Genomic DNA, 27463 nt, shown 5'->3' on the forward strand with positions numbered 1-27463 from the left:
CTCACATTTAAATAAAAAACCTATTATACAGCAAAAAACCAAGTGGCAGGGGAATCTCAAAGGGGAAGGCTCACAGTGCTTCTCTTGCTGGTAGCAAACAAATGTTATTTTAAGAAAGCAGGTTGGGGATAATTTATGTGTAGTTAATTAAATCTCTTGTTGTTTGTGTCCTTTTACAGTTCTGTGGTAGGCCTAGGCCTGGCAATTCCGTGCAATAAGCAAAAACATCCAACCTTTCGGGCCCTACAGCAACTTAAACTGGGGGCCCACCTACTTTCAAATAAGAGGAGGTGGAATAAACTAAATGGAGTCGCTGAGAAAGAGAATCTGCTGTGTGCACACATTTGTGTACAGATTCTGAGGCAGTGCCTTGACTTTGGTTTGATACTTGAGTTACCAGAATGGCCCATAGCAGAGAATATTCCATGGTAGCATCGTTACCAGCATCACAAACTGTCTTCACCCGTGGAAGAAATGTTGTTCTTCATTCTACATTCTGTTTGATATGATGTAATGCTGGCTCCTGAAGAACATGCTGTTTTGTTTCTCCACAGACCGCTCAGATGGACAGAAGGTCAATTCCAACCATGGGCTACATCACACACACTGTCAGTGCACCCAGCCTGCATGGCAAAACGGTACCCGACCTCTATCTTCACTTTCAGCAGAAGTCTAGTTTTAAGTCATGTCAAACTGGGGAGGAACCTGGTGAAATGTCATACCCAACAAAAGATGCCTATATTAAAATAGTATTCAAATTCACGTGTCAGTCGGGCTATAGTACCTAGAGGTGCGTTTGATGGCTCGGATGGGATAGGCTGCTCAACATGGCCCTGCTCTGTTGTTGGGCCCCAGCACCAGCGCTGCCTTCCCAGTGGCCATTTGATGAACTGCTCTCTCCCTGCTGTCCCCTCCCCCCCCCTGACCTCTGACCTCTGGCCCCTCCCCCTGGGCGGGGCTGCAGCCGGAGGAGCTCACCCTGCTGCTCATACAGCTCAGGAGGCACCAGGCCAAGATGGCCGCCGACGTGCCCAGCGACTCGCTGGCTCGCCTGCAGCACCACCAGTACAGCAGCCTCCTGGGCCACAGCCTGCAGGTCAGGGACCCCTCGCCACCCTCCCTGGGGCCACACCCCGCAACTCCCCTTCATCCCCCTTGCCTCGCAGCTCTGCATCTCTGCATCATGGAGACCATACCCCCACCCCCCCTCCACCCCCCCCCCCCCCCCGTCTGTGACTCAGTGTCCCCAGGTCCCACCATCCATTAGCTTGTGCGTGTGTGTTGGTGCTGTCTCTTTGAGGTTGGATGGGTGCTGGCTTCATCGTCGGCATGACGCTGCGGTTGCTGTGTGTGAATGTCTGGCCTCGCGCGCCCTGGAAGGCTCGGCCGCCCCGTGGGCCTCTCCCGTCCTCGCGCTCCGACGCGTCAAACACGCGGCGAAATGCCGGCGTCTCCAAAGTCCTCACTTCAAAGCATGCTGCACGTTGACTATGCTCACTGCCTGCTTGTCACACTGACTTCAACCTGTGTTGTTTAACATCTTTGCAACTTTGGGAATCGTATCGACGGGGCTGTATTTCTCTCCTGATGTTGTGCCACACTGCCGTGCAGTTGAGACAGATCAGTGTCGATGCCAGCCCTCAGTCCCACATTCAGTAGCTCCTCTCTGTGCCCGGACTTGCCACCTGTTGTGTTGGCACATGCCACCTGCCAACGAGAGAAACTGCAAAGGTGCTCCATGGCATATGCTCTCAGTGTCCATCACTGCTAAGGCTACAATACCATCTCTTCATACTCATGTAGACGTGGATATTCCCACACCAGAACGATGTGGCTGTGGATTCAGGGACACCCTCCCTTTCTCTGGAAAACAAACCAATATGCTCCTTTCGAACCCTACTGCCAAAAATTTATTTTTTAATGATTCACACTTTGTTTTGAATTCGGATAACCAAATCAATCGAACGTCCTTAATTATCTACAATGAGAATGAAGTAGAGATTTATAGAATCCTGCTGTTCCAAAGCCCGAGGAGTCTTCCAATGTCCCAGCATCCTTTGCAGATTCCTGTCTTGTGATTTGTCTCTCCGTCCTTCCTCACTTTTAAAGGCTGATGATACTTACATACAACTGAAGAAGGACCTGGAGTATCTAGATCTGAAGGTGGGCCTTGAGAAATATAATCCTTTCGTCTTCTCTCCCTCCCTCCCCTCTGTTTCCTTCCCTGGTCTGCTGTCCTGCTCACCTTACCCTCTCCCCCTCCCCATTTCCCCCCCTCAGGGCAGACTGCTATGAACTCTGAACTGCTATTTGTGTGCTTTAACCTACTAAAACTGTTTGCTCTCAGTGTGAGGAGCTAAGCCGTTCTGCGTTACCGTCTGTATCTTCGTCTCTGCAATACATACAACTTGTTTGATGTCAAGATTTCACGCCCACAACTGTTAACAATAGTTGAATCAATCAACAATACCGTCTAAAGCTTCCAATGCAAGTGCATTCACACAAAATGCTGGTGTGAAGTGTGTGTGCTCTGGCGGGAAGCGATGTTGAGCACATTGAAACTTCACTTCCCATCAGCACTTGCTACTGATAGACCTGCTGCCCGCTGTGCCATGTTTATAACTAGCTTCAGCAGCGTCAAGCACAAAGGCTTTGATCCCAAAATGATTTGTATGTATGACACCACAGCCTTAACTAACATTCTTGTTTTCTTGGAGTGGGAGGTTTTAATCCATGTCCTGTTTCACCTCCCCATTTCCTGTTTTGAAACAGATCAGACGTATCGACCCGTTGGTCATTAGCGTACACAATGTGTTAGAAAACTCCACTCCGTGTTTTGGGGTCAGTTGGAATGTAAGGATGGTGTGCATACAAAGAGAGCCCTAACCTCAGAGATGCACCCCAGGCCAGTGTGTGTCTGATGGGAGAGATGCCTGTGGATCCTTGCCACGAACCAGCCAATGAAAGCCCGACTTACTTAACACAGTACATTTACATTTAATCATCCTTATCCAGAGCGACTCCCAGTTGGTACGGGGACATTCCCCCCGAGGCAAGTAGGGTGAAGTGCCTTGCCCAAGGACACAACGTCATTTGGCACGGCGGGGAATCGAACCGGCAACTTAATTAGTAATAGCCCGATTCCCTAACTGCTCATCCATCTGACTCCCTAGTCAGATGGTAGTAGCAACACTACTTAGACAAAAGTTTACAGATTTGTGTTTGGGTTAGGGTTCACCTTGGTCTTAAGTTCAGGGTGTTACCAAGGATCCTGCTTAGCATATGAATATCTACATACCATCCAGTTGTGTCGTACGCAGGCTGGCCTGGGTTGCCCTGGGTTGCCCTGGGTTGCCCTGGGTAGTTATGGACCAGGGAGGCCATCCTCCTGTGTGAGTGACCCTTTGCATGCACTCTCTCCCCTGGATGTGCTGGATGACTCTCTCCCCTGGCCTGTCCTGTCTGCTTGGCTTCTTAGCACGGAAATTCAATCCCAACAATGGTGCTTTTTTGGGGGGAAATGTCAATACTGATGAACAGTAACATGAATCATCTTGACGTAATTCCAATTTGGAGGCCATTATTTATGAAACACTCACCCGTGTCTGCATGCCCTGTGCAAATGGGCCTTTCTAACGTTAGATCTGTATTCAATCCAACTTTTTAGATGACTGTGTGCTGTAGCAGTCAGGGCTACTGGACCTGACGTGGCTCCAACAGCCAGGTAGCCCAGTTGTCTGCTCAGAAGCAGACGACTGTTTACCGTCTATCCTGGAGGTCACCTTTTCAGCTTCACAATACCAGACAAGTTCTGTGGTCCACTTCTCTCCTCCCAGACACACTGATGAAGAAGGCGCTTGCCCATTATTGACTGTGCACCGCTTTCAAAGCACTTGTGTTGCACTGGCTTCAATGAACCACTAGCTGTCCGAGTTGTTTTTTGTGTATTCAAACCATTATGTTTGCCTTGATGTTGTTTGCTGCTGTAATTCCCCTATTCACCCAGTCCTGAAAAGATCTCACCGTGTTGCTTGATTGTTGATGTAATATTGTTTGTTTGCTTATTACTGAACGAGAGCTTACCTCTCTTGTGGGTTTTGAAAGACGATGTTGCGAGAAAAATAAGGTTGCATTTGTGCTTGTGGGACATTTCAGGTTGCTGGACGTGAAACTGTAAAAGACAGGCCTACAAGACCCGTTAAAATAGCGGAGAGCGATGCTGATGTAAGTATGCCGTCTTCCTCCTCCCCGCTGTACCAGGCGGATAAACTCCCAGTTTACCCGCCTTTTTTCTCTCAATCAAGATCTATCGTTCTTCACTTCTGACACTCCCCACTCCGGCGAGGCAGCTGACTGGTGAAGGAGTAGTTGTGGTAAACACAAGCAGTCGAGGGAAGGGAGAGGGGGTTACCGTACTGTAGGGACACACACCCAGAGAAATACAACCACAGACTTGAACGCAGCCCGCAAGTTTGAAAGGGAAAAATACATGTAATGGGATCTTTTTAGATGTTGGGCTCTTTAATTTTTCAGTTTGATTAGCCTCATCTTGCTTTTTTCATGCCTTTGTTTCATTTGAATGGAGGTAAATGAGATGGATGTCCTGCCTTTTCTTCATTAGCATTGTTCCAGTTTAAGAATTTATAAGAATTTGCTGGTGAAATTGTCTGAACAATGAATATTTTATGCAATTAAAAACAACAATATACAGTGCAGTGAAATAAGAAACAGCTTAATTATTAATTGAACAGAATGATAAATGGAGCAGAGAATAAACAGTGTGAGAAAGCCTGTCATCTTAGGCAATTTTATGTTGTTTTCACAAACACATAACCCATTTCTGGGAAAACAAATATGTCACTCTCAATAAGCCCTCTTCTTTAGAAAAGTGAATACTAAAATATGGATATTTGATTATGATTGCTGGTAATGGGCATTACCAGTGTACGCTCTCAGACAGTATGAAGCCCTCTTTTGATATCTCAAAAGAAACTGATGAATGTGATTCCTGAGGGCTTTTCACAGTGATGGGTCTTATTGACATATTTACTAAGGGCGCCGACCGCTGCAGACTATCAATTCATCTGGCCCGGCTGTGGTGTGTGTGAGTGTGTGTGTGTGAAAGGGTTGCTCACTGTGTGAGGAGAGGGCCCCCTGTCACACAAACGGAAAGCAGATCCTCGTGTGGTCCTCAGCTCTGTGCTGCTGACTGGAGCACGGCCGTGTCCTGTCTCCTCTTTAGGTGAAGCTAAGTCGACTGTGTGAACAAGACAAGATCCTTCAGGAGCTGGAGGCCAGGATACGAACCCTGAAGGAAGACAAGGTGTGTATGGGGGAGGGGGGTGGGGGGGATGCCAGAGTGTGCTGCTTAAGTCTCCTCTCACGCACGCAACGGATGTCTGCTTCCACCTCCCCGATCAGACAGCACTGTGTCTCTGTGTGTGTGTGTCCTGGTCCAGGACAAGCTGGAAGAGGTCCTGGACGTGTCCCACCAGCAGATGGAGCAGTACCAGGACCAGCCGGCCCACGCTGAGAAGATCGCCTACCAGCAGAGGCTGCTGCAGGAGGACGTGGTCCACATCCGAGCTGAGATCTCTCAGGTGTCCACGGTAAGGCTGATCCCCCCCCCCCCGAGCGCTGGACACAGCAAGCCTGGCCTGGGTCAATGAGTCCTTGCAGGCGTTTGTAGCGTCGCGGCTCTGGTACTGTGAGAAAATGGGTTTGGTTGTGGTCGTGACGTTGCGTACTGTACTTTTTTTTTTTCCTTCTCCTTATGTGTGTGGGTATGGATGTGTGTGTGATTTGAGCAGGAGATGGAGAATGCCTGGAACGAGTACAGCAAGCTGGAGAGAGATGTGGACTGGCTGAGGTCAGCTCTGGAGGCACATATGAACCGCACTGGTCTCACTCAGGTCAGGAGCACGACCACACAGCTACCATCGCACGCACACACACACACCCAAACACATACACACAGTGACGCACACATAGTCACAGGCTTGGGCACACACCAAACACGTACATAATCACACACACACAGCCAGGCTCATAGCCAGGCGAAGCGTACTGTTCACACATGGTGGTGCTCTCAGATGAATGGGCGTGTGTGGGAACAAGCTCGGCTCCCCCACGGGAAAGTGTGATATTCAAAGGAACCATTGGCAATTATATGTGTGTGTGGGTGTGTGTGTGTGTGTGTGTGTGTGGGTGTGTGTGGTTGTGTGTGAGCAGCAGGAGAAAGCGGAGGTGAAGAGAGAACTGTGGCGAATCGAGGATGTGATCGCTGGCCTGAGCTCCAGTAAAGCCAACTACCAGGTCACCATATCCTCTGTGACCAACCCAGGTGAGAGGAGGCCCGTGCCTGCTCCTACCCACACGCACGGGGCCGCTGACCCAGGTACACATCAGGGACGGGACACTGCTCACTGCTGGGTTCCCAGGGGATGGATGATGTGGGCTGCTGCTGTTACCAGTGTACACGTTGAATGACAGGCTGACATGTGGTGACTCTGTATGTTCACCCAGAGTGTAGTGTTGGTAACCACTGTTAGCTCAAGAGATTCTACTGTATATACATTCATTGGACGTATACTGTATATATACATAAGTTTGGACACATTTTCCTATGTGTCCAAACTTTTGACTGGTACTGTACACACATACATACACACACACACACACACACACACACACCTACAGATACACACACACACGCACACACACACACATACACACACACACACACCAACAGATACACGCACACACATACAGATACACACACACATACACACACACACACACACACACACACAGATACACATACAGATACACATGCACGCACACACACACACACACACTGTATACACCCACACACACACACAGACTGTATACACACACACACACACACACACACACTGTACACACACACACATACACACAGATACACGTACAGATATAAATGCACACACACACAAAACACAGGTTGGCAAAGTATCACGTTGTTCACATCACGTACAGTACCAGTCAAAGGTTTGGACACATTTTCACATTCCATGTGTCCAAACTTTTGACTGGTACTGCATAATTATATAATATATAAAGAATAACTATGTATTCATACACAAAGAATACATTTAGCAGATGCTAAGGAGGGGGATTTGAACCTGAGACCTCTTGAATCTGCAGTCAGATGCTCTAACCCCTGAACTCCACCATGTCAAACTACTCCATAAGTGAAGTACAGTACAGCATGTCCATATCTGTCTCACGTCTCCAGAGAAGAAACTAGTGCCTTCAGCATTGTCCTCGTCCACCGTGCCTTCCCTGTCCGGGAGTCCGTCTGTGGGTGAGATGAGACTCTCCCAGCTACCCAGCTCCAGCCCCCACCTCAGCCCCAGCACCCCCACGCTGACCTCCAGCCCCAGCCTGGTGGCCCTGCAGCACACAGCAGCCCTCCCCAGGACCGGGCCCCGAGTGGTGGGTGGACACAACCATGCTTGCAACATATCGCCCCTGCAGGGACTGTGGAGGGGAGAGGGAGTGTTCCAGGAGTAGGAACACGTCACTGCGACGAGGCTGGCTGTTGAAATGGAATCCTGCATCGGCGCTCGATATATGAATCAGAGGGCTTTAATATCCCATAATAATGTGTCATATATGAAACAGATGCATGATGAATGCACCATTGAGTGTTCCGGTGAGTGTGGTGCCATGTGTTCTGATTGGTTGTGTGTGTGTGTGTGTGTAGGGTGAGGAGGACGTCCCCCCCAGGCCCCCCCTACCTCAGCTGTACAGTCCTGAGGAGAACCCCCCCGCCGTGCCCCCCCTGCCCAGAGAGACCACCGTCATCAGACACACCTCGGTCCGGGGCCTCAAGCGGCAGTCAGACGAGCGCAAGAGGGACAGGGAGATAGGCCAGTGCATCAATGGAGACAAGGTGTGTGTGTGTATCTGTGTGTGTGTGTCTTTAAGTGCGTGTGTGTGTCTAACCTATGACCTGTGCTGGGCTTCCAGGTGGAGCTGAGGCCCTTCCTCAGTGAGCCTGAGCTCCTGGGAGTGGGAGCCGTCTCTGGCCACATGGGCATGGCTGCGCTGGGTCATAACGGGGGCTACCAGACACTACCGAGCAGAGGTAGGGGGCTGGAGACAGTGCAAGACCTACACACACAGTCACACACTCACATGCAGACATGCACAAACACGTACACACACTGGCACACAGACACGTGGCGCATTTTAGGTCGATGTTGCCACACGACATTTTCACACATATCTTGTTCCTCGGTAGAATCTGGGTAAACAGCTTGTTTTCATCGTTTACTCAAGAGGTGCAGAAAACATGTCGTTAAGACAGCCAGTCAACGAGCCAGTCTGTCTGTGGTGCTATGTTTGGACTGGTGTTTTTCTGGATTCATCTCAGGGCCGTCTGGCTCCTCTGCGAGGCTAAATCTGTCCACAAACATCTCCTCGTACGTCACCCTCAGAAGAGGAGCCTCCGCAGCCTCAGGCCTGAAGGTGAGCAACCCAGACCTGACCTCTGACCCCCTGACCCCCTGTGAAGGGCTGCCAGGCAGGCTGCACCCTGCTCATGAGATGAGTTTTGAATATGCCATTAGCTGAAACCTCCTTCGGTATCTTCTTGTGCAATGTGTTCCTGTTTCTGAATGGTTAGTTTACTGAGATGATTGTGTTCTCATCCAGTTTCTCCTGTGTTTGACTTGTCTTTCACTCTCCATGCGTCTCTGTCCTCCCTTTCCTTCTCCTCCTTCACTACCCCTTTCTCTATCGGGGTTTGTCTTCTTGCTCTCTCACCCCCCCTCTCCCTTCTCCTCTCCCTCGACCTTCCCCTTCTGCCTCCCTCTCTCTCCTCCTCCCTCGCTTTCTCACTCGCTCGCCTCACCCGTTCCCGCCTCCTCAACCACCTCCCTCCCCATCCCCCTCCCTCCCCATCCCCCTCCCTCCCCCCGCCTCCTGTCTCAGGAGAGACCAAAGAGTGCCTTGGAGCGCCTGTACTCCGGGGAGCCGGCTCAGTCTCAGCTGAGGGGGAGGATGAGTGCCGAGGAGCAGCTGGAGAGGATGAAGAGGCACCAGAAGGCTCTGGTCCGCCAGCGCAAGCGCACCCTGAGCCAGGGCGACCGCCACGCCTCCTATTCGGGCCGCCACGCCTCCTCTTCCTCGCGCCCGCTCTCCGCGGACCTGGGCTCAGTACGTTAGAGCGACGCCGCGGTCACACACACACACACACACTGACTCACACACACACTCGGTATGATGGTGAGTTGACACGCATGCTGCTCTAACAGTGCATGCTGTTACTAATTTGTTCTACATCTGGCTTACATGTTACTTACAACATTACAGTGTGTGTGTGTGTGTGTGTACTTACAACATTACAGTATGTGAGAGAGAGAGGGAGAGAGGGGGAGAGGGGGAGAGAGAGGTGTGAGTGAGTGCAGAGAGACTGCAGTGTCTGTGAGGCATGTGAAGGAAGAGTGACAGTGAGTGAACCACTGAGCAGGTGTCCCTGTATGCCCCGTGTATCACACAGGAACACAGATGACAGAACAAGGAGCTTTTGATTAAACAAGGCCTTGACAGGAAGCTGCCGTGTGTCACACTTAATTAAATGCTTTAAACACACCTATCATGGCTTACGACAGGACATCTTTACAGGATTTGTCCGACTGTCGGTAATGAAATGGAATCCACTGCAGTGATGTGGTTTTTGTGATTAACCTCACTACTCCAATGAATAACCTCCGAGATCAAATCCGGATGTATCAATAACTCGTTCATCATCTCGCCCCCCCCCCCCCCCCCTCTCACCTCGGCGTTGGCGACACCTCTGCAGAGACACCTCTGTCGACGCGCGCTGCAGCTGCCACTCCCCTCTCCCCTGGTCCCTCTATCTGCAGGCGCCAGCGCTATTACTGTTCCCCCTGTGGCTCCTTCACCCCTCTGTTACTAATGCCCCCCCCCCCTCCACACCCCTGTCTCTACTCTACTACACTCCTCTCTACCACTCTAGCTATCTCTAACCAGGCCTCATTGTGCTTCTAAGTAAATATCCCTTCACAACCCCATGCAGATATACAACATGTATCTGAAATACGTCAGTAATAACGACTGTTGATTTGGAGTGCGTTTGATATGAAGCACGGCTCACCGTGATGGCCTTGCTGCTGTAGGAGCCTGTAGACTGCCCGGTGCTTGGAGCAGCTTAGTCTTTGGCCCTCCTGTTTGAGGAGGGGCCGTAACCATGTGAAAGGAAGCCTCATGCACATGTACGTGTGTCAACGTGCCCCTTTCCAGCACATCTGCAGGCTGCTGCAAACTAAAAACATATGGTTCATAATGATCTGTTTATCTGCTAATACAGTACCAGATGCTAGGCTTGCCACTCTATTTGATGTCGAGGTTTTGCAAAGAAATATGTATAAAATAAACACGTTGCTAATAAATGCATGCTTGCCATGTTGTTTTTTTTCTTCTTCTCCATACTTGTATCATAAATATGTATCTGAGGTATCCCTGCAGTGGGCTGTTTCTTTATTTTTGTCCAGTAAGCACAATGTCGCCTGGGGAGAAGCAACACTCACTGTAGATGTAAATGAGTGTAGATGGACCCCTCTCTTTCCCTATCCTCCTATCCTCCTTTCCTCTCCTCACCATCCACCTGTTTCCTTTCTTCCTCGACATCCCTCTCTCCTCCCGCATCACTGCGTTGATGGACTGGTGCCGCATGCTGTGTCCTGGGAACACGGCATGGATGCTCTCCATGCTGCCGAGCACATAGACCACGTCCTCGTTCATTTATGAATGCCCGTACATGCTAAAGAGAAGCCATGTTGAAGGCCGTGCCGTCCGTCTCCTGTGTTTGATCTGACTGTTGAATCATTCGTGTGCATGTATGCACCACATGGACACTTCTCACATCTTAACGGACGTGACAAAGTACACAGATCTATTCCAGCATGGCATATATCTTTTGACATTTGCAGAAACTCCAATTCTGCCCGCAGTAAGTCCCAAACAATGTTGATTTCCAGTCATGCGGTCTGTATTTAAAGATAAATATGCTCCATATGCGTAGGATCCATTTCAACACCAACCGTGTTGTCGGTGACCTGGGTGCCGTTGCTCGGCAGCAGTGGGTGTTGGGGGTTGACACGTTTTGTTTCCTCTGCCGCTCCAGTGGAGGAGAGAGCAAGAGTTTGACCTGCAGCTACTGGAGCGGGCGGTGCAGGGCGAGGAGGCGCGGGGCGTGGTCCAGGGGGAGGAGAGACCGGCCGAACACAGGGAGAGACCACGCTCCCACTCGGACGAGTGGCTGACCTTCTGCACGGCGAGCACGCCGACCCGCGAGGTGGACTTGGAGCCCCTGGAGTACGATCTGGACCTCAACAAAGAGGTAGAGCGTAGCCTGACTGGACAGCTCCCCTCAACCCTCCTGCCTCACAGCATGGTCGCTTCTTCTCCATGGACTGACTGACCTTCAAGATAGACTGACTGACCTTCAAAATAGACTGACTGACCTTCAAAATAGGCCGACTCGCCTTCAAAAGAGGCTGACTGACAACTTGACTACCACACAACCATCTTTTCACAGGCTGAGCGGGCAAATGACCTCACAGTAAAACAAGGGATTAAGATGTTGGTGGATATCAGAGTGTGGTTTATCCACGCTTGTAATGATTTAGTCGATATGGACAAAAACTCGACCTCTCCATTTGTGTTATCACGAGTGTGTGTGTGTTTTTGTGTGTGTGCGTGCAGCTGTCCAAGCCTCAGAAGGTGTGTATCCCAGAGCGTTACATTGACTCGGAGCCTGAGGAGCCCCTGAGCCCTCAGGAGTTGGAGGAACGCCATCGCAAGGTGGAGCGCATCAAGAGCATCCTAGCCAAGTCCAGGTACAGAGCAGCACCCCCCCAGGAGCAGTACTGGGAGCATGTGTATGTGTGTGTGTGTGTTTGTGTACCTAACTCCAAACACCTCTCTTGTGTGTACCTAGCTCCTCCGGTTGTTTAATCTTTAGAGCATTTTTTATGATGATAATAACAGTGCGGTGTGCGTGTGTGTGTTTGTGTGTGTGTTCAGCGTCCAGAACCTAGCTCCTCCTGTGACTGTGTCAAAGCCAGAGCTGGTGAACCTGAACTCGGCCTTGCAGCAGCAGGAGAGGATTATCACCATGTCTTATGCTCTGGCCTCAGAGGCCTCCCTCAAGAGCAAACAGGTGGCAGGTAGGTCCAGTACTCTACCTCCCCCCCCTCTCTCTCTCATGTTACAGGAGGATGGAGTCAGGCAGCCCTCTCTCTCCCTCCTCCTCTCTTCTCTCTCTCTCTCTCTCTCTCTCTCTCTCTCTCTACCTTTACCTCTAACTCTCTCTCTCTCTCTCTACCTCTCTCTCTCTACCTCTACCTCTATCTCTACCTCTCTCTACCTCTACCTCTCTCTCCACCTCTCTCTCTCACACACACAACTCTTTGACTTTTAAAACTTCTAAATGATATATGTGCTGCAGATCTGGGTCCTACCTTACCATAATACAAACAGACTTTTTAATGTCTTCTCAGAACTGCGCAGACCTTATACCCTCTGCCAATCACCTGTCACTGGAAATAAATATGTCTGCTTTGGACGAAGGACTTCCTTTTAGCCTTTCATTCAGATTTGAACACTTTCAGAAATCACGGCCATAAAAGTACGTGTCTGACAATATCAGTAAAATCCTGCTGGCATCACGTTGACACCCTCTGGATGAGAGGGGAGGAGCTCGCTTTCAAGGCTGCCAGGCGGATGACGGTGGGATGAGGAGGGGGCAGACGGAGAGCTGAGTGATCAGGACGCTCATCCTAATAACTGAACATTATTCCTTATTAGTGGAGATCAGATGAGCACAGAGAGAACTAATTGCCACCCGTGTGGCGTATTCTAGACACGGGAGGAATGTTCTTGATGAGTCTATGTTGTGTTCTGATCAATCATCCGGTTAAACCCTGCTCAGGTTCTCTCCCTCTCGCTGCGTCCTGTAGCTGGCTCTTTGAACATGGCTCTGAACCCTCATAAAAGACACCCAGCTCACTTTTCATCTTTACTCTGAAGCAGGCAAAAAGGCAGGCAGGCGAGTGGGCAGACAGACAGGTAGGCAGACAGACAGGCAGGCAGGCAGGTTCACTCTTCCAAACAAGCCTGTCACACTGACTTACACTCAAGCCATCAGGATGTTCTGTAGCCTAATATGCACTGTAAAACAGAAAGTCAACCATTATAACAATATTTCCAGCATAGGAACTGAGAAATCAGAGAATATTGTAAGTGGCAAGCTGTCAAAACAGACTGTCTCAGGAACTCATCTCTCTCTACCTTTGGTGTCGAAGGGAGAGAACTGGTGTGTGTGGGTGGGCTATGAATAAAAAGTGAAACTTTTCTGGAAAATTATGTGGGAAACCTTCATAATGCTAACATAAAGGTACAGAAACCCAATGCCATCTGAACTACCGCCTGTGTACCTATAGCACCTGGCGTTCATGTACTTCATGCAGTATCAAAGAGCTCTGTATATGGTAGGACAACGCAGGTGGCTGTAGGGATGTTGTAATTAGTGACCTTCTGTTCTTAAGCGTGTACCAGAGAACTGCTCCTCATCTTCTCCTGTGACTAATGCCTTCCCCCCTTCTTGTTCTTTTGTGTCTCTCTCCCTGTTCCTCCGTAGTGCCACTTCAGGCTAGCTTCCCCAACATGCCTCCTCCTCCTCCACCACCTCCTCTTCCTCCTCCTCTTCCTCCCCCTCTTCCTCCTGTGTCTCAGGCTCCCCCTCCTCCTCCTCCTCCTCTAAGCAATGGATTTCACTACACGTTTGTCTAACCGCAGCGCAAAAAAAACAAAGTAAGGACTAACCGCATGTTCGCCTTCGCCGTGGAGCGTGGCCCCGCGCGTGTCTGCAACCTCTCTGCATGCTCCCTGCTCTGTTGTGATGCTGGGCCCGACGCGCCACGCAAAGAGGACCCCCTTCCTCTCCCATTATCATCAGCTGCTACACATCTGCAGGCTCCCACCACATCCCCACTGTGTTAATTGTCTGCAAATTGTTTATTGTACCTTTGCCAACACGTGTACACACAGTGGATGAGAGTGGGAGGGGGGTGGCAGGGGAGGAGGGCGGGGGGGGGGGGGGGGGTGTGTAAAACAAACGCTCCTTCTTGTGCATTGTGTGTAATTAACAAAAGAAGGGAGGCACCTTTCGCCCTGGCACCTTGACGGTGGAGGAACAGCTGTATTCCTCAGCTCCTAATTAGCCCTCCCATCTGTGGGCTGGGGACTCCGCTGTTTCCACTCGCGCAGGAGAACTGCAGGAACAATGCTGCTAGCGCTGTGTTGTCTGACTACACTGTGGTCAGGGGAGGTGCTCTCCTCTCCCAGGTGTTTGGGGTGTTTGTCTCCTCGTGCTTGCCTGTGTGTGTGTGTGTGTGTGTCTCTGTGCTTCCTCTGTATTTGTTATAAAGCCCCCCCCCCCCCTCACACACACCTCCACACCCCTCGTGTGTTGAGCTTAGCTGCTGGGTTGTGGGGGCACTGTGTGTGGTAGGGTAGAGATGGGTCACAGTGGTCAGGAGATGGTTCTGTGCGCATGGGTTTTGAAACGTTTGTCACAGAACGAATGATCACCGATACCACTTTTATGTCCAGTAAGGTATGGAAGCCCTGTGACCACAGAACCAGTCTCATTCCAGTAGCGCATGCTGTGTCGATGCTTTGTGTTTGCAGTTTTTGGTTTGAGGGTGTTCTGATGTGATCAAAAGAGTCGAGTGTGTGGTATTTAACCCAAACACTTCTCCCACTATGTTGACATGCTGTCTGTGCAGAGAGAAAGACAGCGGACAATGTTTACCAGTTCACCAGGTAGTAAGGTACAATCCCTTCCTTCCGTGAATCTCTCTGTCACTGAGGTACCATAGCTTGGCTTTTGGGCTGGTCACGCATTGTAAAGGTGGAATTCTCATGGTTTTTCATGGAACTAGTAATACCTTTTCACTGGTATTTTTTCACATTGTGTGGTAGCAGGCTTGTATGTACCAGAAAGATTCAATCAAATCACGTTGTTATTAGCAATGCTAGATGTTCTACTGGTGTGACAAAATCACACGTACTGACAATGAGATTCACTTAATTGGTATTAATATATCTTATTTTCATATTCATATATCACCAGCACACAATGTTAGTGCAACTGTTTGATTGAATTGTTCTAGAATATGTTGTCTTTCACCTAATTGCATCATTCCATTTGGCTTGTTCTTGGTTGACTCATGTTCTTTTTCCTGTTCTTTCTCCCTCAGCCAAAGCAGTTTCTGGACACTGAGGTGTTATTCAAGATGACAACACCCAACCCAACCTGGATTCTTGAAGTCAGGCCGGAGAAAGAAAGACAAAAGGACATCTTTTGTTTTTGAGAGTTACTGTTCAAACCATAGAGGAACGCTAGCTAACATCTAATCTGCACTCTATGTCACACGCAGTATTGACTTGGTAATACATTTCTAATAGCTCAAAAGAAGTAACTATTTTCCTGAGGAAATTGAGATCTTTTGCTGTGGATGCTGCTGTGCATACTAACTTGGAGGTGTGTAACAAAGGTTAATACTGTAATAGAAAAAAAGTTTTATTCTTGTTATTGCACTTTTAACAAACTGTATCATAGTGAGGAATTGAAAGTGATATTTTTGAGATGAAGGGGATGTTTTGCTTTGACTTGCAGTGCAGTCTAAATTGGAAAACTTTTTCCATTTCCGTATTTTTTGGAAGAGAGATGTTAAACGTGTTCACCACCCGGATGGTCCTAATGAATATGTGGTACTAAACATGTGTCATGTTGATTGTATTTTTGTCAGAGCTCAGATGAATTTCTTACACCAAATCACTTGAAATATGATGTTCATGTTTATCTAGCACTGCCAGTCTCTTATTAGCTTGCCAAATGAACTTTATTTTTGCTTACAACATCCAGAAGAAAATAACCTTTAACTTAATATTTTCTGGATCAATTTGGCAGGTTGCACAATGAGTATTTCTAAATGTAAATATTAAAGATATTAACATGGTATTTTGCCTCGTTAGAAGTTTTGTTGTTAGATTATGTTCAGCAAGAGCAGTTTTATACATTCACATTACTACGATATCACTCGTCAATATCATGTATGAATAACTCAAAATGGCAGTTTCGAAATACAGACATTCTATGGATGACAGTAACACTTTTCATGTTTGACTCTGTTTTGAAATCTTCATAGGAAGAAAAAGAATTGTCAGCAGCCTTTATCTCCATCTTAAACTCCTAGAGTGCATGATACCCCTCTATTCATGCTAACCATGTACAAATGAAAAATACAAATGTGGCCTCATCACAGCGCCAAGGATTCCCTTTGAACATCTCTATTGATTGCTTTGACCTCTTAAATTTCATTCTTTTATTTGAAAAGGGGAATCAAACTTCAGTGGGCTCAAAGGAGGTGAAGTTTCAATACAGAAAAACTCCTTGAAACATGTCTTTAGTTCAAAGCTTTTCCATCTAAAAAGGGCATTTTTAATTCTGTGTCTCTAGATTTTCCACCAAGGTGTGCTTGTATTAACACTCTATCTGAAGCATAGAATCATATCTTTAAATCATGATTTTCCCCCATGCAATTGTAATGAAAACCTCTTGAGTAAAACATGGTAGCCTATTGAACTTCCGTACGTTTTTAAACAGAGTGTTACTCCACGCAGGGATCTTTACGACTACAAAGCCCAAATATTTGGATCGTCGATGCTCATTGTTTTATCCGTCTGTGACATTCATCACACATGAAATCCTGTATATTGATAGCTGCCGTAAGCCCTAAGTTTTGAATGCAGTATGTAGCAAAGGCTTCTCTGGTTGGTGAGCCAGTGGTGGGCCTGTATGCAGCTCCCTCCCCTGTGAGATCTTTATATTTAATTGGAGAGTAATTACTCACCCTAGTCTGCAGTACGGAGGGCTTTGAAAACACCTGTGAGAGGGGATGCACCTCCCCAAGCTCCACTGTGGGAGCTGTCACATCCTCTCTCCCTCCATCCCATCTGCAGGAGTGGGGGTGGGGGGCCCCAGAGCGCCTGCTAGCCCTGGTGGCAAGAAGACCCATCACATCCGCTATTCTGCTTATTTAGCAATAAACAGGCAGTTTTTTTTTTCTCACCCTCTTCTTGCAGAAATTCACCCAAGACCATCCACAGAGGATTGTGGCATTTCCATGTATTGACGTTTGGCTGCTGGTTTATATACATTTGTTATTCTGTGCTCCGGACTTCAAAGAGAATGAAATAGGCCCTATTATGCTAATTCTGTCCTGTTCTGTTAAACGTAATCAAGGCCTCACACATTAATCCTTAACTAAATAGTCCTTGCTGGATCATGGAAACACTCCATTGTACACAGAGACATGAGTTGGCTCTTTTGTCTTGTTGCTGGGTGCTTTTGGGAGAACATGTGCCTTTTGTCACACAACAATCTATGTTGGTCTAATGGTAGAATGTTAGAATGTAAGATTGGGACCACACTCAATGTGTCCCATAACCTTCACTTCAGACTTCTGAGGATCAACTTAACTTCCACAGCAGTCTGTTTCTTTATGGCATGAATGATTCAGGGATTTTCTTAACGGATGGTCAGGTTGACTTGCTCTGGCCCTGTCACCACACATTGTAGGTTTGCTCGTTGTACAAGACTCCCAACTGCTCATGTGCTGAATCAAGAGATCCGATACAAAAGATAATTTGATAATAAAGTGGTGCGTTATGCTCTTTTATCATTTCAAGTTCAATATACATGATTTAATAAGGGGTGGCGAGATGCTCAATTATTGAGGAGAAGAAGAACTGGATATTCTCTCAAACAAGCCTACAGTACAGACAGGGAAAGAGAATGGCAGAGAAAAGCTGTGATGTCCACAGATTGCTGCAGCTTCTTCTATCTTCTTTTATCAGTCACATACTGTAAGGTTACACTTAACTGGATTGAGACACCAGACCCTTTATTGCGTTATTGTATTCCCAATTGCTTTGCTACAATTAGCTCTTCATCAAACACAGATGCTCCACACATGAATGATTAAGTTTGAGTGTTTAAGAAATGCTGTGTTAAACAAAACAAAGACTTACTCTCATGTTCTTTAAGTGCAAGCCATTAACAATACCTACAGTCAATTTGGCTTTTTGAGTATGAAGGAAATGCCTTTGGGCATCCTCTTTGATCCATGAGTTACCGTCTAACTTTGGAAGCCAAACAGCTGCACCTTTCATAACACATTAAGGTGAAACACTCTCCTGGCACTGGAAAACAGACGGAAGTGAACAAACCATAGTCCACCCACTTAATTCAGTCTTGTGTGAGTGTGTGTGTGCGTGCATGCTCATGTCTGTGATTAAGATACAGCAAGATTAATACTGTGGATTGATGAAGAAACAACAAATAGCCTATTATGATTTCTTTTTTTTTGCTGAATTCTTATTTTACTCATTGATCATTTGGCAAATATTGACAAGGGCAAAAGTCCATGAGTGCATTATTTCATTTTTTCATTACAAATGTGTTGATTAAGAGACACAGCATGTTGCTCTCCTCATTGCAACATGATTAATCAATCGTTCTCTGTTCACTTAAAAGAAATTATTAGATACTGACTAAACTTTGACGGAATTTAGAGTTACAAGTAAGAGATTTGGGTCAGCTAATGGGAACAGACTGTCCCACTTTACAGGTCCAGTTGGGAAACTGATTATGTGCATGTATGCAAATGTTGCTTTAGTTAATTACATAACTTAGCATTCATTAATAATTGAATTGTGGGGGTTTTATGGATGCTGGTTATTGATGGTTGGTCCACGTTCAGACTGGAGAGTCATCTGCAGGGTGTATGTGCGTGGAAGCCTAGGCCATGTCTTGATTATGGCTACTGCACAGTTACAGTATGCTGTAGTTCTAGAGTGAACAATTTCTGTAAACCGTAACTTTGCATGGTTGCTCTTTAGAGCTCCACTATTAATCTGTAATGTGGTTACCGCAGGGCACCGTTCACTATTTCAGCCATGGAAAGTACCTAACTGGCCAAGGAAGCACATAAAGGGAGCATTGTTGGCTTTCAAAATTATGCAGTGCAATGTTTACCAAAATAAATCATTATGGGGAATAACACTGTAGTTTACACATCCCAGGTGAGACAGCACTGAACTTTCATGACTCAAGTTTCTTATAATATTCTATAAACATTTCTCTGGCAAAACTGAATCAGAAAATGAACGTTTTAAGAAGGACTACATGTATCCTATGCACATTTCAAGCTTATCAGTTATGATAAATAGCTGGACTTTACAGTTCGGTCATAAATTCAACGGCCTGCATATTTGGTCAGTGGTAACATAGATACTGTACACTACAAAACTAATTATTCTAATAGGCTATATACAAATAAACCATTTGCTTTTAAAGTGTTGGGTCATGTGATGCCATCCCTTTTCTACACATGATCATAATACATAGTGAGCCACATCCCAGGGACAATAGACTGCCTTTCCCAACATCAACCAGTTTCCTGTGAAGCCGTTGGTACAATAAGTGTGGAATGACCATGTCAAAGCCATTTCTGACGTTTTTGTGTCAAATGCTATGTTCAACATTTCAACTGGAAAAGGTTGATGCACAAACTTCAAAAGTGTAAATCATATTTTACAAAAATCAAATATGATTCAAACATGTCTGTCTCGTGCAACTGTCCTATGTAATTATGATGTCTTCCCATCGACAAAAAACATAATAATGAATTGGTTTTCCAACCAGCAGAAGTTAATAGTGCAGCTTCCAGACTCCGTTTCCTGCCCCATGACTGCAGTTTTTAATGTTCTATCTTTATAAGTCCTCTGCTCTACCCAAAGTCTACACATGCAAACATAATGTCCTACCCACCTTGCAGTTCTCTGTGTCACTTGTATCAAGTTGACACTGTCTAGACGGTTATGCTCAACAGAATTGGTTCGGTTTTACAGGTTTGTTTGACACCCTAGATTGTCTTGTATCAAGAACACTGATGATATTCTCATTGGTGACACAATCTTTTTTTTTTTTTTTGTATAAATAGGTAATAAGTAATGGTATTAAATTATTTTCTAGATCTTATTTATTATCTCTGTCAAACATTGTAGTCTGTTTTTGTATTTGATTTCTTAATGTCATTGCTGTGCAGCACATCATCTTGAGAGTGGACTCCATAAAGAACCATGACTGTAAGCTAGGCTCCTTCACAGAAAGCATGCAGCAGTGATGCTAAGTAGACACAGTGTGGTTTCCAGAAGACAACCCAACGTCTCACACCATCCCATCATACTCCTTATCAGCTCTGACAGAATGCTGATTCCTAATTAACCATGCAGAACAGGAGAAGAACACATGTTAATTTAATGTAACAAAAATTGTGATTTTCATGCACTCTCCTTTTCAAATATTTATGAGCTAGACTTGCATTTCAAAATGCATCAAAGCATCTCAGTCTATGCAAATGTGATCTATGCTTCTGCCTTACCCACAACATGTTGGATGGGCACAAGCTTCTTACACAGCTCCGACAGACCAGACCAGACACACAAGGAGCACAAAACAACAGACACTATGGTGGGTTTGAGGTCTGAGGTCTATTAGGAAGTTACATCTGATAGATAAATCTAAAAGTTTAATATTTTTTAGGTTAACATAAAAGCCTATATATTGTATTCGTAAATGTGACATGTCATTATTTTATTGTATTTATTAAATGTTTTATAACAACAGTACTGTGCATAAATGTCATATGTTTTACTCTTTCTATACGCAAATCATTGATTGACTTCTAGTGTTTCACAGACTAGGTCGGCAACTACCGAGTACATGTATTGACACTCTCACTTATGTGTTTTTGAATAAAATATCTCCAAACAACACAGTTAGACAAACTGTACTTTGGGTGTGAGAAACAACCGTGAAGTTCAAGAGCGCATTTCTCAAAGTTACCAAAGGGTGGCGTATGAGGCACGTCGAACATTGACGAGACCGATCTCCACTATTCCAGCTTCATTAAACCACTCTACTACAAAAAAATAAATAATAATACGATAAAGTTGAAAAAAAACAGATCATTAATAGCTTTATGGTTAACATAGTTCACTATAATATGTTTAGCATATTAGCACATGATACAGGTTAATCTAAATAGACCTAGTAATTCATCTCTAGAGTTTTCATATTCTAACATTCCTTAGGAATGTCAGATCAGTAAATGGCTTAATGAAACTCAGCCTAAATGAGTATAGCAATTAAGGGGACACGTTTTGACCGCATTTAAAATTTACAATTTAGCCACTATCACCAAGTGAAAGTAAAACAGACCATTTCAAACTAAAACTTTTTTTACATTTTCTTTCTTAACAAATATCATGTGAGCTTAAAAATATAATGAATGTAGCATTTCCTCTGTATTTTTTATCACGATCTTGTAAAATGTCTGTCCCTTGGTTGTCTAGTTAATTTAAGTTGATTGAGTTTTGCATTTGAGAAGAATAGAAAAGACAACGTTGACATTGCAGGCTATATAGAAGTTGAAAATAGGTTGCGTGTTGCGAAAGCAATAACCCGTGAAATAATTTACCTCTGATAAAAACAGGACATGAAGATGTGACACATGGCGATTTAATTGTGTCATCATTAGAGCATCTTAAAATGCAGGAATGAATGACAGACAAGAGACTGAGCAGAGATGGTTTGGATGGGTTTTATTCTGGCAAGCGTCTCTCTCTTTCTCTCTCATCTTCTCCTCCCCCCTCCTTACCCTATGTGACTCTTAACAAACATCATTTCCTACAGCTTCTTTCCCTGCCATTGTAAGTACAACATTGTATTATTTGTATATAGACCGAGTTAATCTGTTGTCCTCTTATGGAATATGTAATGTTCAGAAGGAGCGCAAAAAAATGTTCGGGCTGTACTGAATCTTGCTGAACTTTTACAGTATAGCTGGAATATTAGTTGACAACATTTTTAAGTTGTTTAAGACATGTAAACTCTCTCCATGGTATTTTGAGGTGTTGTATATCCCACTTATGTTTCATTTGTACTCGTAATGTATTCTTATCAACCACTGAAAAGGGTGTGTGCGACTGCGATTTAAATTTGAAACCGATGCATTTCACAAATGATAGTGTCAATTTATGCTGCAATTTAGTCTGCGTGATTCGCCAGAGCTTGTATAAGTAGTGGTCCTGACTTAATGTTCTTACTGCTACTGCTTGCCTACCTGTAGCCCATCGCAGAGCCACAGTTTTCTTTTGTCTTTAATCCTAGACAGCTGACAAAATGTTTGTGTAATCAGGCATCAAAACACCCAATAGGCTACCTGTAGATAAAAGTGTAGGCCAGGGGTGTCAAACATACGGCCCGCGGGCCGGAACCGGCCCCCAAGGAGGTTCGATCAGGCCCGCAGGATAATTTGAAAGTGGAAAAAATGCATAAAAGACATGGAATTAATATTTTTAAATCGCTGTAATTCATGGATTATCCGCTAAGGGGCGCACTCTTTCCATCAGAGTAGAAGACAAGCCGCATCACTGAGACAGACTGAAAACAGCAGACGGTATCAATTAATACCTTGGTCTCTACTAGGGATGGGCGAACGATGCCTTGTGAAGCTTTGGTGGTTTCTTCCGGATTGTGCCGGCCCAAAGAGCCGAACTATCGGCGCTTTGAAAATGAACAGCGTCATCTAGCAGCCGTTTAAACTGGCTGAATGAGGGGTAGTGGTTGTCTCCGACGGTAGACTACCCTACGTTATTCAATATTTAATTAAGGCTACATGTGTTCATTTTGATCTGATATTAGTGCTCACACATTAAAATGTTGTGATACATCCGTAGGCCTTTAGAATTATGTCATTTTCTCACAGTAAAAGTTAAAGAATATCGTACGAGATTCACTGGACTGGGGCGCGAACTTGGGATCCCAGATTCGCATTAACAATATGTAACCGTACAACGCTTTAACCAACTACACCACCAAAGAGATCATTACTTGTTAAAGCGGTTGGACGGACTTTATACGATATGGTCTTTATATCAATTAAATTAGATAACACAGAAGAAAGACATGATATTTTGGTTATTTATAGCAGAGTATGGTATAATTTTAATGGTCCGGCCCACTTGACATCTCCCTAGGCCGTATGTGGCCCACGATGCGAAATGAGTTTGACACCCCTGGTGTAGGCTAACTGTAGCATGTAAGGTACGATATAATTTTCCCTTTTATTTTCACATTTTGAACCGACTGTAAAAACTATTGTTCTGTCACTTTTATCAAATGCTGCACTATATTAATAGGCCTATATTTCCTAAAGGCGTTTCGTCACAGCAACGGACAGTGATAGAATAAAAATGGGCTACAAAAAATGTATGTCATTTTCAGGAAAGCTATTTTAAGACTATTCTTTCCAACTTTTGTGTTAATACTATCAAGTAAATCGTTTATCCGTGATTGATTTAATAATCTATTTATAAATTTAGCCATTTTCATTGTTTGAGTCATGTCCGTTTTACATCGTGAAGCAAAAGGTAGGCTTATAAGGTTCTGGCACCTGACGACCATGACAACAGACACTAAATGATGAGTGGTTTGACATTTGCCAATCATGCCTAATTAGAAGATTATAAATCTTGTTTCATAGACTATGCGTACAATTATTTGTCATGTGCATGACAAAAAACGTTTAGAAGAGCTCTGAAAGCAGAGGGAAGAGTTGTTTAGCTTACCTTGTCTATACCTTTGCATTCCAGTGAAGCGGAATACCAGACGGAGGCTATGTGCTATTGCACTGTGTTCAGTTTATCAGTGGTATCAAACAGTCAAAACTCATACCCCCTAAGTCTTTCAGAAAAAAAAAATAAAACACTAGTATGAGAAATATTTAAAAAAAACTAGCATTGATGTTACGCTATATGTTGGCCTAGTAACATTCATCATACCATAAATTAATGCTGTTCTCTTATAGCATTTGTATAACAATTGTATAGTTATTGGCCTTGACTATTTGACCTTACAGGTCACTGTGCAGCCTATAGAGTGTTGTGAGATGGATTTATTCTCATCCATTTTCTGTAAAATAATGACTAATTTGGTTAATATTTTCTGCAAGTTTACTTTATAAACTCATTATTGTCGTATGTAGGTTACCTTGACATGTGACTTTGATTATTAATTAGACTATCTATCCGGGCGATCAACAACAGTTGCTTAAAATTTGTTGCGAAGCCTAAACCGTCAGATTCAAGGCTTGTAAATGTTCCTAAATATCTATCCCGAATATTGTTCTGCTGGTTGCTGTTGATCAATCCCAAATCAACCTCTCTTCCCGTCATTATTATTCAATCAAAAACTATTCTGCTCCGCTCTTCTTTCTCTCTCTCGTGCTCCCCCCCTCTCTCTCTTGCTCTCTCTCCCTCCCTCCCTCTTCCTCTCTCTCGCGCGCGCATCCCTTGTCTGGGAGGGGGAGCCCTGCCTCTTTGCCTTCCTCAGATCAATGCCCTGGCCACTCACTTTCTGATGTTGCACGACGGGAAATGCTTTGAATACTTGCGACATGGCCGCTTGCATTGATTGCCAAGATTGACAGCTCTAACCATCGTCTTCTGTTGTCTCAGAGCAAGAGAGGGGGAAATAAAGAGGATAGATAACAACAAAAGCTCCTTGCAGTTTTGACAGTCTAACTTTATAGAGAGAACGGGATCCCCTCATATGGCCCGTGGACACAACAGCAGACTTTAGTTCTCTTTTGCTAGATAGTGATCATTATTTTATAACATAACAAACAGACACCGGGATACAGCGAAGACCTGCGTCACCCTTGCTGACTGACTTTGCCAAGGTAAAATTGTTTCGTTTTCAACCTGTTGTTTTGAGATTTCATGAAACTGCGTTATTTAGCATATTTCTTACTAGTTCGCAACAGAGTTGCTTGGATGTAAAGTATGGTATTCTTTACCGCGTTGTCCACGTTGCGCAGCTACTTTATGATTTAGTGTAGAATACTAATAATCAGATTGAAGTAGCCTACTTTTAGGATATCATTTAAAATTAAAATAAACATGTTATATCAGCCTGCGAGTCAGTCACTTCTATAGAAGCGTGAAGACAACACGAAATCGGAGCGCTCGGGGAGGACTAGCCCGTCCCGGTTTGGAGGCGAAGCATTGCTCGAGTCGGCAATCGGTGATTCCTTGGTTCTACGAAAACATTAGGTTATTTGTAGCCTATTACACACTTACCTACATTATAGGCTATGTGAAATGTAGGGTGTTAGAAGGAACCGTTGTGTATTCCGAGGCGTGCGTGCGTCAGCAAGGACAGCATAAGGTCTGAACAAACTCAGACGATGTCCACAATACAGCTGTAACGACGCAGATTTTAAGTCAAAGAAAGTCGCGATATTCAATTTCAAGTAATAATGCAATTATTTTCAGCCGTGTGTTGTTGTTAAACTAGTGCTCGATGAGCTAACTTTCTCCTCAGGGAGGCAATTTCACGTTTGTCCACGAAGCGGTACTATTCATTGATAATGCTTGCGTTTTGCCAGTAGACTACCGTTTCTCTCCCCCGTGCGTTTCTTGATGCGAGCTTCACAAGTTTATTTGAACCCGTTCACATAGTCTGGACCGTACTGTGTTTTTTATTTGCCCTTAATATAATTCATTTCACAATTCGAACACAATTTTAAAATAGAACACATGGTAAACAGTTAGCTGAGAGGATTAATTGTTCCCTATTCCAGGAGCTTGGGAATTTGTTCTGTCTTTACTTTCTCCGGAGGTCAGGCGAACTGACCTTAAAAGAATGCACAAGCCATAAATTAAATTCAACAACTCATCGGAAAACTGGTCCTTCCAGACACAATATAGCCTACCTGGACAAAAACAGGCTCCCTTTCCTAATCTACATTAATCGGTGATCTTGGACTATTTTGGGGGCTAAAGTAAGTTTTCTGTCTAAGTGTGCTACAACTGTAATTATGGGTGTAATTATTTTCACGGTCGAGCGTTTTGTGCAGTTTTCATGTTGCCCATGGCCAGGTGTGAATAGTCTCACGACTAAAGAAAAAGGAAACAAAACACAAATGGCAAATAGGTTTAAATTCTACAACGTAAAAAATCACTAATCGGGATTTAGTGATTCATTTTTTTCTACATTTAACAGCCAGGCTAATTATTTGCCTATTTATTACTTTATTTAGTTTGCTGACGAATAACATTTTTATGTCTAATCACAAGATCTTGAAACGTGTAAGTTATTCTTGCCTTTTGATTATAAGATTGAGAGAAATATGATTGGCGTGTTGACAAGACAAGGGGAGCACAGTTCGAGTGAACTTGCCTGTTGTGAGAAGATAGACCATCATTGTGAGGGTGTTTCCCAAATTTAGACTCAGTCGGTCTAGATAAAGAGCTTATGAACTACTGCGAGAATAAAGATAAAATTATTATAACAAAGTATGCAGGTAAATTTGGGATTTTGAAGTGAAGGTAATGCACGTGTATGCCTCTCTCATCTTAACCAAATGCGGGCAATATTGCTACCTTTCTTTGAAATACAATGAGTTTGCTGTGCCCTCCCAGTAGTCGGAATCTGAAACCTTAATTAAAGACCGCTTAACTTTTCCCCATTTTTTCCAACATAGCCGAGTATCTATTCTGTAAGAATAACCCGACGTCTAATAATAGGTTCTTGTCTGGGTAAGAGGGCTGTGTGAAAAACAATCCTCCGTCTCGTCCCTCTGTTGGGGAGAAGTTGATCCCGTAATGGTATTTTGTTTTGAACAGTTGCTGTTAGCTCTGAGTGCAAGTTCCCTCATAAGGTAAGATGGCACTGCAGCCCAATGGATGTCCAAATGGCACATTTATAATTAGACTGCCAAATCAGCACATTGTCCTGATCGCTGTACAGGGACACTCGGCACTGTCTGGGGGCTCAATGAGCGCCTTTTCTCTTGCGGCCGGTTGAACTCACCTTGTGTCAGAAGTGTGAGGAGAAAATAATGCATTTATGGCTCACTGCAAGACTGTTTCATCTCACGCTTTCATGAGAGCGCATTCGCTGTTAACAATAATGTTCACCTCTCCTCATCAATTCTCTCCTTGATTGTTTGCACATTATAGACTACGGTATTGCCCCACATTTTTTATACTATTTATGAAAGGTGTAAACTAAACTATCGTGATGATCTGGAATCAAAACATGTCCATGGTTCATTCTTTATTGGTGCTTTGAGTATAATCGCTAAATATGCCTTTTGATTCAGATTCAAATCTAATTTATTATGGCCTGTCATATAATTTTCCCTTATCTGTTTTACAGGACTATCTGCACGTGGATTTCGGAGAAACTCGA

At 44.9% G+C, this 27463-nt stretch overlaps 1 protein-coding gene and 1 long non-coding RNA gene across 15 annotated transcripts in view; both read left to right on the plus strand.

Moving 5' to 3' along the window:
• Positions 1-16257, plus strand: part of plekha7b (pleckstrin homology domain containing, family A member 7b) — a 71253-nt gene extending 54996 nt beyond the window's left edge. For 3 of the 14 annotated variants that reach the window (XM_047041308.1, XM_047041319.1, XM_047041320.1), the window contains 17 exons: positions 555-638; positions 965-1096; positions 2110-2163; positions 4156-4224; positions 5243-5323; positions 5460-5609; positions 5811-5912; positions 6232-6397; positions 7277-7476; positions 7748-7936; positions 8014-8131; positions 8420-8514; positions 8980-9204; positions 11195-11410; positions 11776-11909; positions 12097-12239; positions 13712-14177. In XM_047041308.1, the coding sequence (XP_046897264.1) occupies positions 555-638; positions 965-1096; positions 2110-2163; positions 4156-4224; positions 5243-5323; positions 5460-5609; positions 5811-5912; positions 6232-6397; positions 7277-7476; positions 7748-7936; positions 8014-8131; positions 8420-8514; positions 8980-9204; positions 11195-11410; positions 11776-11909; positions 12097-12239; positions 13712-13863 (2310 nt within the window). In that variant the 3' untranslated portion in view covers positions 13864-14177. Of the gene's footprint in view, positions 1-554; positions 639-964; positions 1097-2109; positions 2164-4155; positions 4225-5242; positions 5324-5459; positions 5610-5810; positions 5913-6231; positions 6398-7276; positions 7477-7747; positions 7937-8013; positions 8132-8419; positions 8515-8979; positions 9205-11194; positions 11411-11775; positions 11910-12096; positions 12240-12572; positions 14178-14861 lie in introns of those variants that run through there. The other 11 variants (XR_006957644.1, XM_047041309.1, XM_047041310.1 and 8 more) reach the window with 11 other exon arrangements.
• Positions 16258-24606: 8349 nt separating this feature from the next.
• The window catches only part of LOC124482324, a 23213-nt gene continuing 20356 nt past the window's right edge, over positions 24607-27463 (plus strand). The window contains exons 1-2 of the long non-coding RNA XR_006957735.1: positions 24607-24947; positions 27431-27463. The exon at positions 27431-27463 is cut by the window's right edge and continues 85 nt beyond it. This is a non-coding gene — a long non-coding RNA (uncharacterized LOC124482324). The remainder of the gene's footprint in view (positions 24948-27430) is intronic.

Source organism: Hypomesus transpacificus, chromosome 19 (genome assembly GCF_021917145.1).
Source record: "Hypomesus transpacificus isolate Combined female chromosome 19, fHypTra1, whole genome shotgun sequence".
NCBI classification, from domain to species: domain Eukaryota; kingdom Metazoa; phylum Chordata; class Actinopteri; order Osmeriformes; family Osmeridae; genus Hypomesus; species Hypomesus transpacificus.